Raw genomic sequence first — 16,563 nt, 5'->3', positions numbered from 1 at the left:
AAACTCTATGTGGTGGCCCCTCCTGAACTAAAATGAGTTTGACACCCCTGGTCTAAACATCTTTACAGTTTGTTAGTCATCATCACAATATCAAAGAGTAACCATTATGTTATCAAATGTTTTGTCTTACCAATGGCCAAAGATCGAAAAAATATGCAATTCACTGTAGGAATGAACATTAAATATGAAATGTTTTGCATTTGTCTTTGAAAGCGACCTAAATACAGGTTCTTTAAACCTTTAATCTCTTAAACCTTCTTTCATTTATCTTAGGTGATAATCTATCACTGTCAATCACATTATAGTTTGATGGCAGGACTTCTGAAGGTCATGACCCCCACAAGGAGTTTCAAGATAATTTTTGGTGTATAGAATAAGACAATCTTAAAGGGATAGTTCAACATTTTGGCAAATTGGCCCATTGCCATAATCGCTATAGTCATATTAATTCTGATACACTGTGTAATATTCACTTTCAAAATTTTCTAAAAAAGTTTGCTTGGTTATTGGGGGAAACATAACAAATTTACTTGTACATGCCATAGAAAGTAACTATTAATTTAAGAGACAGTCTTCTACAATGAAAATACACTCCCTTACAATACAAACTAATGGGAAGACCTTGGTAATAAGACTATAAGACTGTGTTGATAGCCTTGAATGCAGTGAGTCCTGTGATGATACATTGAAGCAAGATGATGCAAGATGAAAACAAGGATGCTCAGTTCAAGACATATTCCAGGAACAAATGAGGATTTATTGTGAATAGTGGTTGAAATATCAGTTTCTAAATTTTCAAACATGAACAATTTGCAATTGTACAAAACAGTCTATAAATGGATGTGTGTTTATTTCTCACTGAAATGACACATTAAGGCTGGCTTTTTGTGTGGAGCAAATTCTGTATGAACACAATATACACGTTTGCAATTTCTCTTGTTTTTCTCACAGAAACAACTTGTTAGAAAAGTCGAAAAAATATGGTACAAAAGGTTTACACACACACACACACACAGCTGCTTTACTTGTATGAAACTGTGGTACAGTAACAGCAACTTTGTAGTCCAGTCACGGAACAATGTAGCACATTATTACATCTACTTTCTGGCAGCTATTTATTCCCAGCCACCTGCTCGTCGTGGTTCACAACCGTTCAGAGCTGGAAACGCCAGCACAGGTGTCCCAGTCTATCAATGTTTTTATGCAGCACGCTGTGAATCGGAGCCACGTATCTTGCCACGTCACCGTCCCGGGAGAAATCCCTGCAGAACAGGCCCTTTTCTGAGCTGAAGACAAACTTCTGGGGCATTGGTCCATTGCCCCTCACGTACTCCCACACCGCCAGGAGCAGCAGCCGCACCTCGAAGGGAGTGAGGTGGGGGAAGGCTTCGTGGACGTTGGCCAGCACGGGAGGCAGCAGCTGGCCTTCTCCCATGCACGACACCAGGAGGCAGGACGCCTGCAGGTGCCACTGGGAGTCTGTGGACGACATCTCACGGGACGCCTCCCAGTGGGCCAGCAGAGTGGCCAGGAGGCCTCGGAGCACGGCGGAGCAGTAGCACAGAGCCGGGCGTCCGGCCGCCACCACCTGAAGTAGAGGGAAAAGCACCGGGTGGGCCTCGAAACAGCGCCGGATGTGGATGTCTCGCTCCACCGTGGTGCGGGCGTGCTCCTCTGGAGGCCAGGACAGCTCCCCGTTGGCAACGTCCGGACAGACGTTTTCCACCAGGGTCACCGCGACGACCTTGGCCGCCTCAGCGTTGATGGGTGGAGGCTCGTCGGGGTCGGATGGAGGTCGCGAGCCGTTGATGGAGCCGTTGAGACCAGAGGAGCTGCAGCACTGGACTACCACCGCCAGCAGAGTCTGGACGTTCTACAGAAAGAAGAAATTATGACATAATTTCAGTCTTTTCTGCTGCAGTAAATCAAACACAAAATACACAAAATCACACTTCCTACACAAATCCTACTTTTTGTGATCATTTTCATTTTTCATATCACATGCAGAAGTAAATAAAATCAAACATACAAGTCTGTATCTGCAGAACTTTGGTTTCAAGCTCAAACTGATCTACTCCGCGATAGAAAAAGAACCTCTTTTACTTGCAATTTTTCTTCAAATACAGCAATACAATAACTAACTAACTGTAACCAGGACTCCAGAGTCCAGACTGACCCTGAATGGAGGTTTTTTGCCCCTAAATTTAAGACTGTGCAAGTAAATTTCTTATCTATTTGCACATGTGCAACCATGTGCCTCTTTTTTTTTTACACTGGTGGAACATGAATCGGTCAGTACAGGTGTCAGGCCAAGGTGTGTGAGGATCATGAATGAAAAGAAAATGTGAATATTTGCCTTGCATGTCGATTTATGGTGTGCGCCCCTAAATTTTCTGCTTGTGCTCCTAAAATTTTAAAGGGATAGTTCAACATTTTGGTAAACTCCCCTCCATAAACAGGGGACCTGTACCATTCACCTCCATTGTGTTCGCTGAGCAGCTCGTATCTCTGGCCCGCGGATCTCAAAACAGCAATTCACCGATACTTAAAGGTAGTGAACGTACTCCTATGACTATAGGGATTATGGCAATAGGTGAATTTGCCAAAATGTTGAACTATCCCTTTAAGTTAGGGGACACTGTGCTCCTGGTAAAAAATAAAAAGCGCTGTAACTCACCTGGATGACTCCAGATGGATCCGGCAGCTGTGCGACCGCGCGCATCTTCAGACCTTTGCCGATCACCCCGGCGTGAAACACAGACCACACGCTGCCAGAGAAGTTGACGGTGGTGCCGAATCGGTTGTTGATGTCCAGCAGGGACGCTCCGAGGTCAGGGGACACGGAAGGGGTCGACACGGGGGCGCCAGACATGTCCGCGATCTGCCCTCCAAACAGGTCAGTGTTGCCTTTATGGAGCGCTCCCTCGACCAGCTGCTGAAGCACCGCCTTGAGCGTGAGCGGAGAGTACGCCGCGAACCGGGACAGGAGCAGCACCGAGCAGTTCACCGCCTCGCTCGCCTGGCCGCCGTCCCTCCCCGTCTTCCCGCTCTCTCCCCTCTTCCGCAGCGCCAGAAAGAAATGGGTGACCGCCGCGCGGGAGAGCAGAAGCAAGTGCGCCGGGGGGGAGGTGCGAGGGAGGGGGCTGCAAGAGAGGAGGCGCACCGTGGCGTGAGAGACGGCCGGGTCGCCGTGGAGAAGGAGGGGGCCGAAGTCGTGCAGGTGCCCCGAGACCGCCGAGCCCACCTGCACGGCCATGGAGGACTGAGCGCCCGCCGATCCTCTCCGCTCCTCGTCCTGACTCTGTATGGCGGCCGCCAGGTTGAGCAGCAGCTGCCTCAGCTGCCGCGGCCCCAGGGTGTGCGTGTGGATCTGGGCCACGCAGCGAGCGACGGCGGCGGGAATGAGCCCCGCCATGCAGGAGGACAGCGTGGTGTGGAGCTGCCACGCCAACGCCAGCTCCTCCGGGTTGCGCGCCTGGGTGAGCAGCTGGCAGAGCGCCTCGGTGGCCACGCTGGGGCCGCCGTACACCGACAGCAGGCACAGCAGCTGATGGAGCCAGAGGTGGCGTTTCCTCTCCAGCCGCAGCGTCTCGGCGCAGAGCTCGCCCACGTGGGACTGCAGCTCCTCCAGGAAGGGGATCGCCCTCTGCGGCTGAGAGGAGGCGGAGTGGTGCGGGTTTCCTTCGGCGCCGTCCGAGCGGTTGAACACCAGTTTGTGCAGATGCAGGAGCAGCATCTGGAGCAGGCGGTCGCAGCCTTCTCTGACGCCCTCGTGAGGCGAGAGCGTCGGGCCGGAGATGATGACCGAGGCCGGCGTCGCGGTGTCCGCCAGGAAACGGAGGACCCTCGCCCCTCCTGAGGGACTCTGGCTGATGAGGTGGACGGCGAGCCCCAGCATGTTGTCCATTTCCTCCCTGGGGAGACCCTGCAGCAGCGCCTGCAGCTGGAGCAGCACCGGCGGGCGCAACAGCTCGACCAGCTCCGCGGACACGGCGCCGAAGAGGTTGGGGGACATCGCGGCGAGCTGCAACAGAAACGGCACGGCGGCGCGACGGAGCTGAGGGGAACTCTCCCAGGAAGTGGAGGAGGAGGTGGGAGACAGCGGGCTGGAGGGACTCAGACTCTCCTGAAACATCCTGAGCAGCTCCTTCCTGATGCTGTCCGAGTGGTGGGCCGCCAGGTGTCCGAGGATCCCGACCACCGACCCGATCTTGGGCACTCGGCTGCCTTTGTCCGCCCCCATCGCCGCCATCAGCCCCTGGTCCTTGGCGCCGTGCGAGCAGAAGTCCTTCAGGCCGCACGCCAGGACGCGGCTGATGATCGTGCCGGGGAAAGCGGAGCCGATGTGAGCCACCACCCAGTCGAAATGCGGCGAGTGCTGAACCGAGGTGTCGAGCAGCGCGTCCACGCAGGCGTCGGGGCACCAGGCCAGCATGGCGGCCAGACACTGGGAGTACGCCTCCATGAGCGATCGGGTGGCGGCGCAAGACATCCAGAGCTGCAGCAGCTCGTTGAGGCTGGAGGAGTGCGGCGCCACTCTGCGCCCGGCGTGTTTGCTGCTCAGCTGACCCAGCAAGTCCACCGCCCAGGCCGACACCAGCGGCGCCCAGGCCCGAGGGTTGAGCCGGATGAACTCCGACAGGACGCCATGGACCTCCTGTTGATAAGCAGGAATAATTATCAGAAATTTAACTGATGCCAGTTTTCCGACCGATTTGGATGAGTTATGCGATACTGAGCGATACAAATATACCATTCTTGATTTACTGTAACCCTAACCCTAAACCAATGAGAACATATTGGAAATGGTCAGTGATGTTCTAATCTTTATTGAACTAAATATGTTCACTACTTTATCATTTTCAAAAATAAAAGCTTCTAATTTTACAATAGTTTTATGTACAGTGCAGCGAAAAAGAATTTGACCCCTTCCTGATTTGTCATACTTAAATGTTTAAGATCATCATCAAACAAATTTTGATATTAGATAAAGATAACCCAAGTAAATATAAAATGCAGTTTTTTTCATTTAAACCTACCTGAACCTATGTGAAAAAGTGTTGTTAAATCATAAACTAACTGTGACAAATCGTATTTTTTGGTAAGCCGAGTTCAATTTCACTCTCCACATCAAGGCCTGATCACTGCCAGACCTGTTGAACCAAGAAAACACTTCAACAGAGTGAAGTAAAGTAGGCTGAGAGATGTCTATGGGTATTCTCATTCATCCAGGCCATTGTTCTTTTCTGGGCAAATTGAATCGTAGGCAACTGGACTTGTATTTGTCTGGGAAGACATTTAGCCTCTTATCCAAGGGGCTTCATCAGTTTGTACACAACAAGTCTCACTAGTCCGCACTAGCTGGACCAACTGATGAAGCCCCTTGGATAAGAGGCGAAATGTCTTCCCAGACAAATACAAGTCTAGTTGCCTACGATTCAATTTGCCCAGAAAAGAAATAGGCTGAGAGATCTCAAACAGCAGCACATCATGCTGCAATATAGAAGAAAAGAAATAATTGACATCTATCAGTCAGGAACGTGTTACACAGCCCTCTCTGAAGCTTAAGTGTGACAAATACGCAAAAAAGTAAGAAATCAGGAAGGGGCAAATACTTTTTCCCGGCACTATGTGTCCTACCTGTATGATGTCCTCCAGGTTAGCGTTGACCCCAGAGCTAGCGTCCCCCTCTGTCTCCAGGTTGTGCAGGAAGGCAGAGACGTGCTCATCGTACACGCCCCTCAGATGCTCCAGCACTGCCCCTCGACAGGCCGGGACGGAGCGCAGCAACCGCACAGCACAGCGGGCATGTTCCCGGACACTGAGCTTCCGGCCTTGAACGGTGTCGACGCCACTGATGAAGGACTTTATCTCCTGGGACAGTTCCTGGGCACTGGAGGATGAAATGATTACCAAAGGGTCGAGTTTAGCATCAGTGAAAGGAAAATGATGGGGTGCTGTATAGCTCACTGGGTTGAGCAGGCGCCCCATATGCAGAGGCTACAGGCTACTCTCTCTCTGCAGTGGGATCCAGTTTGAATCCCCCAGTGGCCCGTTGCTGCGTGTCATTCCCACTCTCTTTATTCTTTATTTCCTGACTCTCTCAACTATCCTTTCAATTAGCAAAAAGTCCCCAAAATACTTATAAATAAATAAATAAATAAAATGGAAAATGATGAGGAAAAGGAACGAAAATAGAGGTGTGTGTTTCCATTTTGGAGGACGTGTTAATTAATACATTAATAATGTATTAATTGAAACATTGGAATAATAAAATAAAAATGATCAATTGTTGATTAAATGAAAAGTCTGCTGCTCTATATCAAAGAAAATCAGCACATTGTCATAACTGAGAAGTTGGACCTAAGTGATATTCTGGATTTTCTGAGAATACTGGTTGAACTTATCATTTTAGCACTACAGTTTTTAAAGAATTAGATAATGAATAATAATAAGAACTGTTACAATAACAATAATTACTAAACAATACTACCATTAAGTGATGCTTTGCAGTCGTAAAATATTCAATTGATCTTATCTTGTATAGTAACACAGTGCATGCTGGTTATTGTTTTATCAACATTTCCTCAGTGTAACCCTAACCCTATGTTATCAGTCCGTGAGCTGGCTACAGAAAACAGTAACATACAACTCTGGACCAATACTGTCTGTGCAGTAATCTTCACTATGAACCGGACCATGCAGCACAGGGACTGAAGGGTCCGGTCCTGCTGCACCGACTCACCTCAGCGCGGTCTGCGGGCTGTGAGTGTGTGAGCTCTGCATCGCTTTCAGCGGACTCCCGTCGAACACCACAGACATCGCTTGGTCTTTCAACATTAAACCGTCACATCAAACCCCACTCCTCTCGGCTAACGTGGCTTCGACTTCAACAACAAGGACGTCTTGTGGTTATTTTTTTCTCCCCTGAACAATTTCAGAACAAATATACAACGAAAGGGCGCTACAAAGCCGGAAGGTGGGACTTCTTCGTCGCCGTGACGCGGCTCACCGACGCGGACAGATGACGTCACTGGCGACATCTAGCGGCGCACGTGGGAACTTTTTAAATTTAGGACGTTTCGAAAAAAACATGATGGTGAATTAACCATATCTTTAGACTAGCCACGCCGCCAAAAAGATAGATTGCTTTTTGTCTCAATAAACATAGTATTGCTAAAATATACATTGTTTAACAATAATACTATTATTTATTTATTTAGTAATATTTATCAAAGAACAGTTGGAGGTTTGTTTTGTGTAGAACATAAGCCTTGAGTCAATATCATAGACTGTAATGGTGGTATTAAAACTCAATAGCTCAGGGTGAAACAAGAAGAATGGAACAATTTTGCAGTAGGCTACAAAATATTTTGACTAACATACTTTTAGATGATTTATTCACTATATATTTATTCAATATATATATTTATATGATAAATTTAACTTTTTGTCCCATAGAACAACAATAGCTGCTCATTTTTTCATTTTTAGGGAATCATTTTGTTTATCTTCTTTAGCATTAGTCTCTCATGGTCTTGGCTGTTCTGTTCATCATGAGGAATAACATAGATAAATTGTGCCTATTTTGAGCTAAAATGTTTAATTGTATACATTTATGTTTGCCTATGCACTTGCATATGAAAATAAATTATTGAAATTCAAAAACTAAAACTGTTGTGTGGTCTGTTTTGATGGGGACATTTGCAAGAAGTTGTTGCAACTGTCCCCACCCATATCAGCCATGACAAAACCTCATGTGCTAGCTACACAATGACATTGACACATGCTAACCATATCATTTAATAGTCAACAAAACAGTTTTGATTAGATGCTGAATATGTCTTCTCTATTCTTGGTGGGAAGAGGTCTAACCAAAGATACTCTATTTATAGTGCTCATAAACCGCCTTGGTCTAACTGTGCATGTGCAGTGTCACGTTTCTGATTGGAGAAAAAAGACTTGTTGCAACCCTATTGTCCCCTATTTTGCATTTTATGTAGGCTATTTGCATGCGGACACAAAGGAGCCTGAAATAAAAAATCTGATTTGAATTGAATGCATTCACGTATTCATCGTGAAGGGGTTTGATAATTATCGGACCAGCTAATAATAGATCATAGTAGTAGCTTTGAACTAGATGCTTTTATTGTGAAGGTCCACAGGCTCCAGGCAGCGGCTGCAGAGAGCGACGATCAGCTGATCACTCACAGCTGACATTTGACGTTGGTGACGACCCCGACATCAAAACAGCCCCGTGGATCGATCGTTATCGGTAAGATAATAATAATCAGTGGGATTATGTGGGTTCACACTGGGATGTATCCGCTCCTCGAGCCACGGTGTTTGTTTTTATGTGGTGAAATGTGATCTATGGATGATGTAAACAGCTACGCAACTAGCTTAACGCGGCCGCTTCGCCGTGTCGTCACTCGTTTTCATCCGTTTGTTTATTGAAACTTTGAAATTGTTAATTTATCGCATTGATCCGAGCGCAAATTCACATTTTCTAGGCGATTGAGGCCAACCTGTTTTTACAGCATCGCATCCGATCAAGGTGGAAATTGCGCGCACGGTGAAAGTAAAAGGTCCTACTGTTCTTTGCTCTTGTTGAAAAGTGCTGATTAATACCGTTTCAGAGGCTGTTTCTGTTATTTTGTCCAGTCTATTTACATAACGTTGGTCCAGTCCAGTGACTAAAAAACACTGAAAGAAAACAGAGACAATGGAAAACAGAGCAGTCTGGCACTGAAAATCCCACCAGAGTTCAAACAACAACAACAACAAAAAACGTATGGTAGAGAAAGTATTATTATTCTATTCTTTCTTTCTTTCTTTCTTTCTTTCTTTCTTTCTTTCTTTCTTTCTTTCTTTCAAGCTTAAGATATCTGAATATGTTTCAGTGCCAATCTTTCCTTTTCAGATGAAGGTTTTGCTTTCATAATAGGCTATAATTTCAGTTTCAATAACATCTGTAAAATGCTGCACTGTGGGTTAACAAAGAAATGAGCAACCATGCTACACACAAATGCCTAATAATCACCAATGTAATGATGATATTTAAATTGTAGCTATATCATTGTATGTTATGCTGTCTGTCAATATTTGATTTCTTGCAGGTGCTCAAACTCAAACCAGTTAAAAGTTTGCAGAAGAAAGAGACACTGATATGGCCCCGACTCTGGTGAGGAAATTATTGCCTTATCAAAATATTTTTCTTTCTCTTTCTTTTTTTTCATAGCATGTGATTCATTTTGGTTTAATTCAAGCGTAGGTCAAATGTACTACAGTTTATTACAAAGTCTAACTTTTTTTTGTCTTGTCTTGTCTTGTCTTCTAATCCCAGTATGATGTGAAACCAGAGCCTGGGGACTTAATAGAAATCTTTCGTGGCAGCTACCAGCACTGGGCGGTTTACATCGGCGATGGCTTTGTCGTTCACTTGGCACCACCCTGTGAGTCATGCGCAACACAACACAACACAACACATCACAACACAACACAACAGCAGTGACACATAGTAACTAAAACAGTCCCATATCTGGAACAACACAATGTTGTGTCAAATGTCACCTGTACAACCTGTACAAGTGATGTTTATCTTTGTCTGTCATTCCTTTCTATTTATAGCTGAGGTCCCAGGTGCCGGCGCCAACAGCATGATGTCCGTCCTGACAGAGAAGGCTGTGGTGAAGAGAGAGGAACTGTGGGACGTGGTGGGAACTGACAAGTGGGAAATAAACAACGACCTGGATAAGAAATACGAACCTCTTCCAGTTCCTGTCATTGTGGCAGAGGCCCGTAAGCTGGTGGGCAGGGAGCTGCCGTACTGTGTCTTCAGGGGGAACTGTGAGCACTTTGCCAACGAGCTGCGGTACGGGAAGGCCGAGTCCCGGCAGGTAGGTCGACATTTTTCAGCTCCAGAAGGAGTTGGGGAGGGGGGGGGTCTCCTGTACAGAAATGCAGCGACATTGGGAGAAAAGCAAAAAGACAAACAAACAAAACAGCCCAAACTCTTCACTACTTTATCCTCTGAGGCAGACATTTGTAGTCTTATCTGTGAAAAGCACGACAGCTTGATTTTTATCAACAGTGGAAGGAAAGGTGAACACTGGAATTATCTTCATTTGTGTACAAACAGTAAAACTATTTTTAAAGTATTTTCGGGCCTTTTTTGATAGTACAGTTAAGAGAGACAGGAAATGGAAGGCAGAGATGGGGGATTTGAACTGGGGCCGACTGCAGCGAGGACTGTATACAGTACACTATTGTACCCTTTTATGGGTACATTTTTGTTTTATTATATAAAGGTACATTTTTGTCATGCTAGGTGCACAAATGTAGTACTCAAACTGGTACAATTTGAAAAGGTACAAAAATGTACCGGCACCAATGGGTACAAAATTGTCTCTAAAAAAGGTACGCCTGGAGCGACAAGGGTTTGTACCCTTTTGAGTACATTTCCGTACTTCTATTTTTCTCTGCCTCTGCATATGGGGCGCCTGCTCAACCCACTGCTCCACATGGCGCCACATAGGTTAGAGATATTTTTTGACAGACAAACAAAAATACTAGATATTTGAATTTGTTTTCACAAGAAGCATCTTATGATGTGAGACATGCAAGCGCCACAAAATGGAGATCCGACGACTAAATCTGAATTGGTCCTAAAAGTCATCTCAGAGTTTAGACGTTACCCATGTTCATCAGCCCAAAGTACAAGAGGCTGTCTGAACAAGACTAGATCAAAACCTAGCGGCCAATGTGGAACTGATTTACACACAGAAAACTAACCTGAGAGCACAATATCTCTACAAAAGTTGAACTAAAATTAGCCTAAACCAGCTGTGGTGATGGAGTTGTGATTGTGAAGAAAACCATCCATCCCCGTGTGTTTCTCCCTGTAGGTGCGTAAGGCAGGAGAAGTAGTGATGGTCGCAGGCCTGGCAACGATGGTGGGTCTGGGCGTCTTCGCTCTGGCCGGCGCTCTGTTTGGAGGCAGCAAGAAAGAAGACAAGAACACACAGTGATCCAAGTCCTGAGTCACCTGATGACCAGTTTGACTAACACATCACCAGCAAGGCCTAACGTGTCACAGATAACTAACTGACCAAACATATTAAACCTCCATCTGTTACTCATTCCCTTTTAGTTTGAGAAACAATGCAAGGCACAATTTTTCCAGACTTTTAAAAATTTCTACAGACGGCATAAGCACAGCAAACCATTCCCACTAATCACCATGCCACAATGGAAATTGTTAAAGAAGTTTTAAGAGGCCATCTCAAGGATAACTGACTTGATTTTCTTGATTTATAAAGGATATAAGAGTCATGAAGGTGTTGGTGGGGTGGGGTGGAGGTGGGGTGGGGTGGGGGGGTCTTTTGTACTTACAATTGTTTTCATCATAAAATGTTTTGCACAGAAATGGGTGCTCATGATGAAATAGTTTTTGCTTTTTGAATCTAAACGGCGACAGTGTCAGTCAGCATTTACAGTAATAAGCTACGTAAAGAGAACAATTAACAGCCCATGTGAAGTAAAGGAACTGTTACAGCGTCTCACAGGAAAGCCATAATCTCACTTGACACCACTTCTTCGTGCTTTGGTGTCTAACTGTTTTCAAATGATTTGAATAAAAACTAAATAATTTCTGTGAATCTTGATGTTATTGCGTCATTTCCAAAGCATCACGCACTCATTTAAAAACTACCACTGCAACAACTATAAAAACAAACCCCCACATGTAACATTTAAGTGCACTAGCATTACCAACACAATATTATTGATGGTCGTTTTTAAGACAGGTTCTGAAATTAGTTTCATTTAGGCTACTTAAAGCCACCGGTTCCAACCATGTGCTGAGGCTTTTTACTGAAAGTAAATACATGAACTATTTATCTTTTGTCTCATTGCGCTAGTTTTTGCTTTTACAGTAACACATAGAAAGATTTCACAGAAAGTGAATGTACTGTCCTCCTTAATGGCTGCTATAATTGCTGTAAACCACTAGATGTCATTGTGCTTTCTTTTATCAAAGCCTCCAAACTTTGACACATGTAATCAATATGCATGTACATGTAACAGAAATTAATGTTAAAGATTTTTGCTCTGTTTTGCTTTCTATTTCAAGGTCTATATATTTTTTATTTCCGGATGTTGGAAATGCACTATAAAGATTTGTATGTTGATTTTGTTATTTAAATGCCTCCAAGCTTTGAGTCCTTTAGACATAATCAAGTATATGCATAATATACATGTAACAAACCAAATAGATAACAAAGATCCTGATTTTACAGAAGAACAGAAATAAGAAACATGGTGATCATCTTGTTGACATTACCAGGTTTTAAAAGTGATATGTTGGCATAACTATCCATTTAATCCCATCGGTCACAAAAGTGACCGTAAAAAATATTTCCAGTTGAAAGGCCCTAAAAATTTTAGTAAATGGAGTATCAACATATTTCCAAAAAATACTGAAGCAAGAAACCCTCCTGATCACATATGTGCAGTTTCATATGTTTAGTGTAAATTGTCACTTGATCAGAGCTGATTACTTCCTGGTTGCACCATCCGAGGAAGATGGCTGCATCAAAGCCTCAACAAAGAAGGTCAGTAAAGAAGGTTGACATAAAGATAAGAGAAAGATTTTTGGGACACATCATCTTTAAGGTGTCTAGTGTGGTCACAGCATGAGTAAAATTCTTGACGGCAACAATAGTGACCGGTGGGATAACACAGTGTAAGTAGCTAACTTTCAACTTTTTAAAAAATTTCTTTTTTTATTATTATTATTTAAATTTGAATCAAACACAGTACATGTTGGACCTTACAGACCCTAAAGCATTTCAGTTAACCTATCTCTCAAAGTGAAATAGATGTTGTCCCCAGTGACTGTGATATGGACTATAAGGGCGAGACAGGTCAATTGCCAGCCAGGCTGTTGAATGAAAGTTAGGCAAAAAGATTAGGAATGATAACTTCCCTCTCACCACCCCACTTCCACCCACTGTTGGTGCAGAGGCAAATCCCTCTACCCACCTGTACCCACCAGAGCAGCCATGGGCAAACTTTCCCACAAAGGGCCGTGTGGCTGCAGGTTTCTGTTCCAACCAAGCAGCACACCAGACTTGATTCATTTCAACAACTGATCTCAGTCTTCAGACAGCTGATTGGTCAAACTGTGTGCACTTGGTCAAACTGTATGCTCTTGATTGGCTGGAACTAATACCTACAGCCACACAACCCTTTGTGGAAGAATTTGCCCATGCCTACCAGAGGGTCCAGACAGATGAGCCAAGGACCAAGTTGCAGGTGGTCAAAAATAAAATCTAAACATTAAAAACAAACTTCATAAAGTGTCATATCTCAGTCAGGTCCAAGAAGTGGTGGGCCCACCTTTACATGGTCCCTCAATGCACTCATAAGCAGCCACCTCTTCTACAGAGATGTTGTACGAAGGAAGTCTCATACATGGGTCGGTGACAAATAAGGGTTGGCAAGATGAGCAATTCATGAATTTTCTTAAAAAAATATTTTAAAAGCTTGCATCAAATTTGTTAAAATGTGCATTTTGTAGTCATATTGGTTTTATGTCTTTTGAAATTACATTTGAACCTGAACAAAAGTAAGACTGAGGTTATGCAGGTTACCTCTATTCTGAGTGACCCCTACTGTAGGTCAATAAGTCAATATTGCACTAAAAATGTACATTTACAATGGTAAAATGAAAAGTGCACTAAAGCAATATTGCACTAAAATGTAAATCCAATAACAAAGTAACAATATGCATGTCTTAAATTTTTCACAAAAGTGACAATGGCAATGTTGATAGGCGTCTTTTTGTTTTTGCTTTTAGTTGTTCCACATGTTTTTGATATGTAAAATAGTCACACTAACATGTGATAAAGCACACAAGCATCTGTTATGTATGCTGGCACTGGTAACAGTAAAAAAAAAGTTCTGTAGTACAGCCCAGTTAAAATTGGGCTGGAATATAAGCAATTTGATGATGGATATGTAAAATTAGTATACATATTATCCCACCGGTCACAATTGTGACCGACTATAAAACACACCTTTTCACCTATTTTTCCATTAAAAATTTAAAAAAATAATGATTGATTATTTCAAAGGGTTGCAAATGGCTAATGGTTTAGATATTTTCATGCCTGGGAAAAATTTGGGATTAAATGGGTGTTGCTCCGTTTTGCTTTCTGTTTCAAGGTTGATATGTGTTTTTTGTTTTTTTATTTCAGGGTGTTGAAAATGCACAATAAAGATTTTGTGTGTTGATTTTGGTCTTCAATTCTTTGTAAATCTCACAGACAGTTAGTGAGCTCAGAGGAAATAGTATTCAGGGCACTTTTATCACATAAAGACAGAAAACTTCTGCAGAAATCTTGACCCACTGTTTTCATCAACACTGTTTCCAGCCGCGGTGTTTTGTACATGGAGGTTTAGAGATTTCTTACATGTGTGAACAATAATTACATTTAAACAGAAAGTGAAAGGAAACTTATGGCCTCATAAACAAAACCACACTCATACTGAATGAACTCAACTTTCACTTTCCTTTCAGATTTCAACATCCAATTTACTGTAAGTCGTGGTCGTATCTACCTGCCAAAGTACAAGTGTGTTGTCATTGACCTTTATCTCAACACGCCCAAGTTTGCATTTTGCTGGATATAGAGAATATGGTTGTGGCAGGATTTATTCATGAACTGTTTGTATGGAAAATGTACAAACCATGGAAATTTCATAGTTACTTTAAAGATAAAACAGAACGAACAACACTGTTTTTTATTTTTCACAGAACCAGTTTTGTTTGTTTTTGGACCAGCGTCTAATGACAAACAACTGGATGAGAGTAGTCACAGAGCGTTCATCATCTTTATTCTGTTTCTCTGATGGGCTCAGATGAAGCTGCTGTTTCACTGTTGATAGATAGATAGATAGATAGATAGATAGATAGATAGATAGATAGATAGATAGATAGATAGATAGATAGATAGATAGATAGATAGATAGATAGATAGATAGATAGATGTCTCATTATATAGAATATACACATAAAAATCAGTACTTCTGCACAGTTGGCTTTACTGTCAAACATTAACTCTTGAAGAACTTTGAACATGGTTACTCCCACTTCATATATAAATAGTTTCACACCTGCACAGCTTCATCAAACAGCTGCAGCACAACGAGTCAACGGGAACATCCTCGTATTAAAACCTGCAGAGAAGGTGTGAGTAAAGACATTATAATAATAAGTAATAGGAGCTTGTTTATTTTAAAAGTGATGTTTTGAAGATATTTGTTGAACTTCAGATCTCCTCTCACCTTTGTGTTAGTCTTACAGAAAAGCTGAATATTACCGTGTTAATTACAATCAGTATCACTTTTGCTTTGCTTTTTTTGTATCATGATTTGTTCCTTCAGGGATTGATTCGGTCAAATCAGACCAAACATCTGAGATCACAGACAACAACTCAAACTATGGTGAGTCGGGTTCCCTGTTCCTTGGCAAGGCTTCACAACCTTTTATGAAGCTGAAACCAGAAAAATTATAGAAAAACATGAGGAAGAAGGATTTCTTATCATTCAGCAGCAAAATATAAATTGTTACATTTAATTTCATTTAGAAGCAGAATTAAGATTATTTGTCAAATAAACTGATTTCTTAGTTAATTATGGTCTCTCCCATCAAGCCTTCACCTGGTGACTTGATTGCAATCTCCCATGGAGTGTATGAGCACTGGGCCGTGTATGTTGGAGATGGATATGTTGTTCACATGGTGAACCTCGGTGAGTCATTTCTTCATCATGTTTGCCTGGACTGCTGCTCACTCACAATAAATTTACATTTAGTTGAACTTATTTAGTATCTCTCTTATATCCTTAGACTCCAGCAGCTCCGGTATCTCCTTTGGCTCCTCCAGCTCACAAACAAAATCACAGAAAGGCAAAGGCAAAGTGAAGAAACAGAAACTCAGTGATGTGGTGCAAGGTCACAAGTGGGAAGTAAATAACAAACTGGACAAAGAATACACACCTCGTCCAGCCCAAGAAATTGTGAATCAGGCTCTTTCCATGGTGGGTAAGAATATGGAGTACAATCTCGCTCGCTGGAATTGTGAGCACTTTGTCAAGTGGCTACGATACGGCAAAAGTTACTCTTCTCAGGTAGGTGGACCACAATCAGGAATCTGTCTGAGAATTAGGAGGCAATGACCTGTTTTAAGAAAAAATATGTTTAGTTAGACTTGGAAAAATATCATGACTTTGACAAAATTACCCATAGCTCAGATTTGTTAAGTTTCATTTTGTGTGTGTGTGTGTTTGTGATTTCCTGTTAAAGGTGGAAAATGGTGCAACAATAATATATTCAGCGGTGGTAGGAACAGCTGGATTAGTATTAGGACCAATCGGGGCGGCAGTGGGAGCCGTCATTGGAGCAGGTGCCATGAAAGCAGCGTTTGCAATAAGGAAACTGTTTTCCTGAGTTCCTTCATCATTTTCCATCATCATTAACTGAAAAATGAAATTCTTTTT

The 16,563-nt window shown here is 43.1% G+C and overlaps 3 protein-coding genes across 3 annotated transcripts in view; 2 read left to right on the top strand and 1 right to left on the bottom strand.

Annotated features, from left to right (window-relative positions):
* Positions 1-519: 519 nt before the first annotated feature.
* Positions 520-7,008, bottom strand: ints5 (integrator complex subunit 5). The gene is made up of 4 exons (XM_085789652.1): positions 6,746-7,008; positions 5,641-5,893; positions 2,678-4,657; positions 520-1,873 (listed from the first exon to the last, which is right to left on the bottom strand). Exons 1-4 carry the CDS (start codon positions 6,838-6,840, stop codon positions 1,154-1,156), a joined length of 3,048 nt encoding a protein of 1,015 aa, XP_085645778.1. The 5' UTR covers positions 6,841-7,008; the 3' UTR covers positions 520-1,153.
* Positions 7,009-8,170: 1,162 nt separating this feature from the next.
* LOC146979674 (phospholipase A and acyltransferase 3-like) lies at positions 8,171-11,660 on the top strand. The gene is made up of 5 exons (XM_085789650.1): positions 8,171-8,275; positions 9,120-9,184; positions 9,347-9,455; positions 9,631-9,899; positions 10,908-11,660. Exons 2-5 carry the CDS (start codon positions 9,170-9,172, stop codon positions 11,028-11,030), a joined length of 516 nt encoding a protein of 171 aa, XP_085645776.1. The 5' UTR covers positions 8,171-8,275; positions 9,120-9,169; the 3' UTR covers positions 11,031-11,660.
* Positions 11,661-15,467: 3,807 nt separating this feature from the next.
* Positions 15,468-16,563, top strand: part of LOC146979671 (phospholipase A and acyltransferase 4-like) — an 84,550-nt gene continuing 83,454 nt past the window's right edge. The window contains exon 1 of the mRNA XM_085789645.1: positions 15,468-15,510. Coding sequence (XP_085645771.1) covers positions 15,508-15,510 — 3 coding nt within the window. The 5' untranslated portion in view covers positions 15,468-15,507. The remainder of the gene's footprint in view (positions 15,511-16,563) is intronic.

The sequence above is a fragment of the Trachurus japonicus genome, chromosome 10 (assembly GCF_045865225.1).
Source record: "Trachurus japonicus isolate A0001 chromosome 10, Traja_1.0".
NCBI lineage: Eukaryota > Metazoa > Chordata > Actinopteri > Carangiformes > Carangidae > Trachurus > Trachurus japonicus.
Note: the sequence above shows the minus strand (reverse complement) of the source record. Positions and strands in the feature narration are given on the sequence as shown.

What these genes read in the sequence shown, in the direction of transcription:
- ints5 (XM_085789652.1), bottom strand. Translation starts at nt 6,840, where the DNA reads ATGTTGAAAGACCAAGCGATGTCTGTGGTGTTCGACGGGAGTCCGCTG. An exon ending in ACCTGGAGGACATCATACAG is followed by an intron (nt 4,658 to 5,640) that starts GTAGGACACATA and finishes GCTTATCAACAG; the next exon opens with GAGGTCCATGGCGTCCTGTC. An exon ending in ATCCATCTGGAGTCATCCAG is followed by an intron (nt 1,874 to 2,677) that starts GTGAGTTACAGC and finishes TTCTTTCTGTAG; the next exon opens with AACGTCCAGACTCTGCTGGC.
- LOC146979674 (XM_085789650.1), top strand. An exon ending in CGTTCACTTGGCACCACCCT is followed by an intron (nt 9,456 to 9,630) that starts GTGAGTCATGCG and finishes TTCTATTTATAG; the next exon opens with CTGAGGTCCCAGGTGCCGGC. An exon ending in GGAAGGCCGAGTCCCGGCAG is followed by an intron (nt 9,900 to 10,907) that starts GTAGGTCGACAT and finishes TTCTCCCTGTAG; the next exon opens with GTGCGTAAGGCAGGAGAAGT.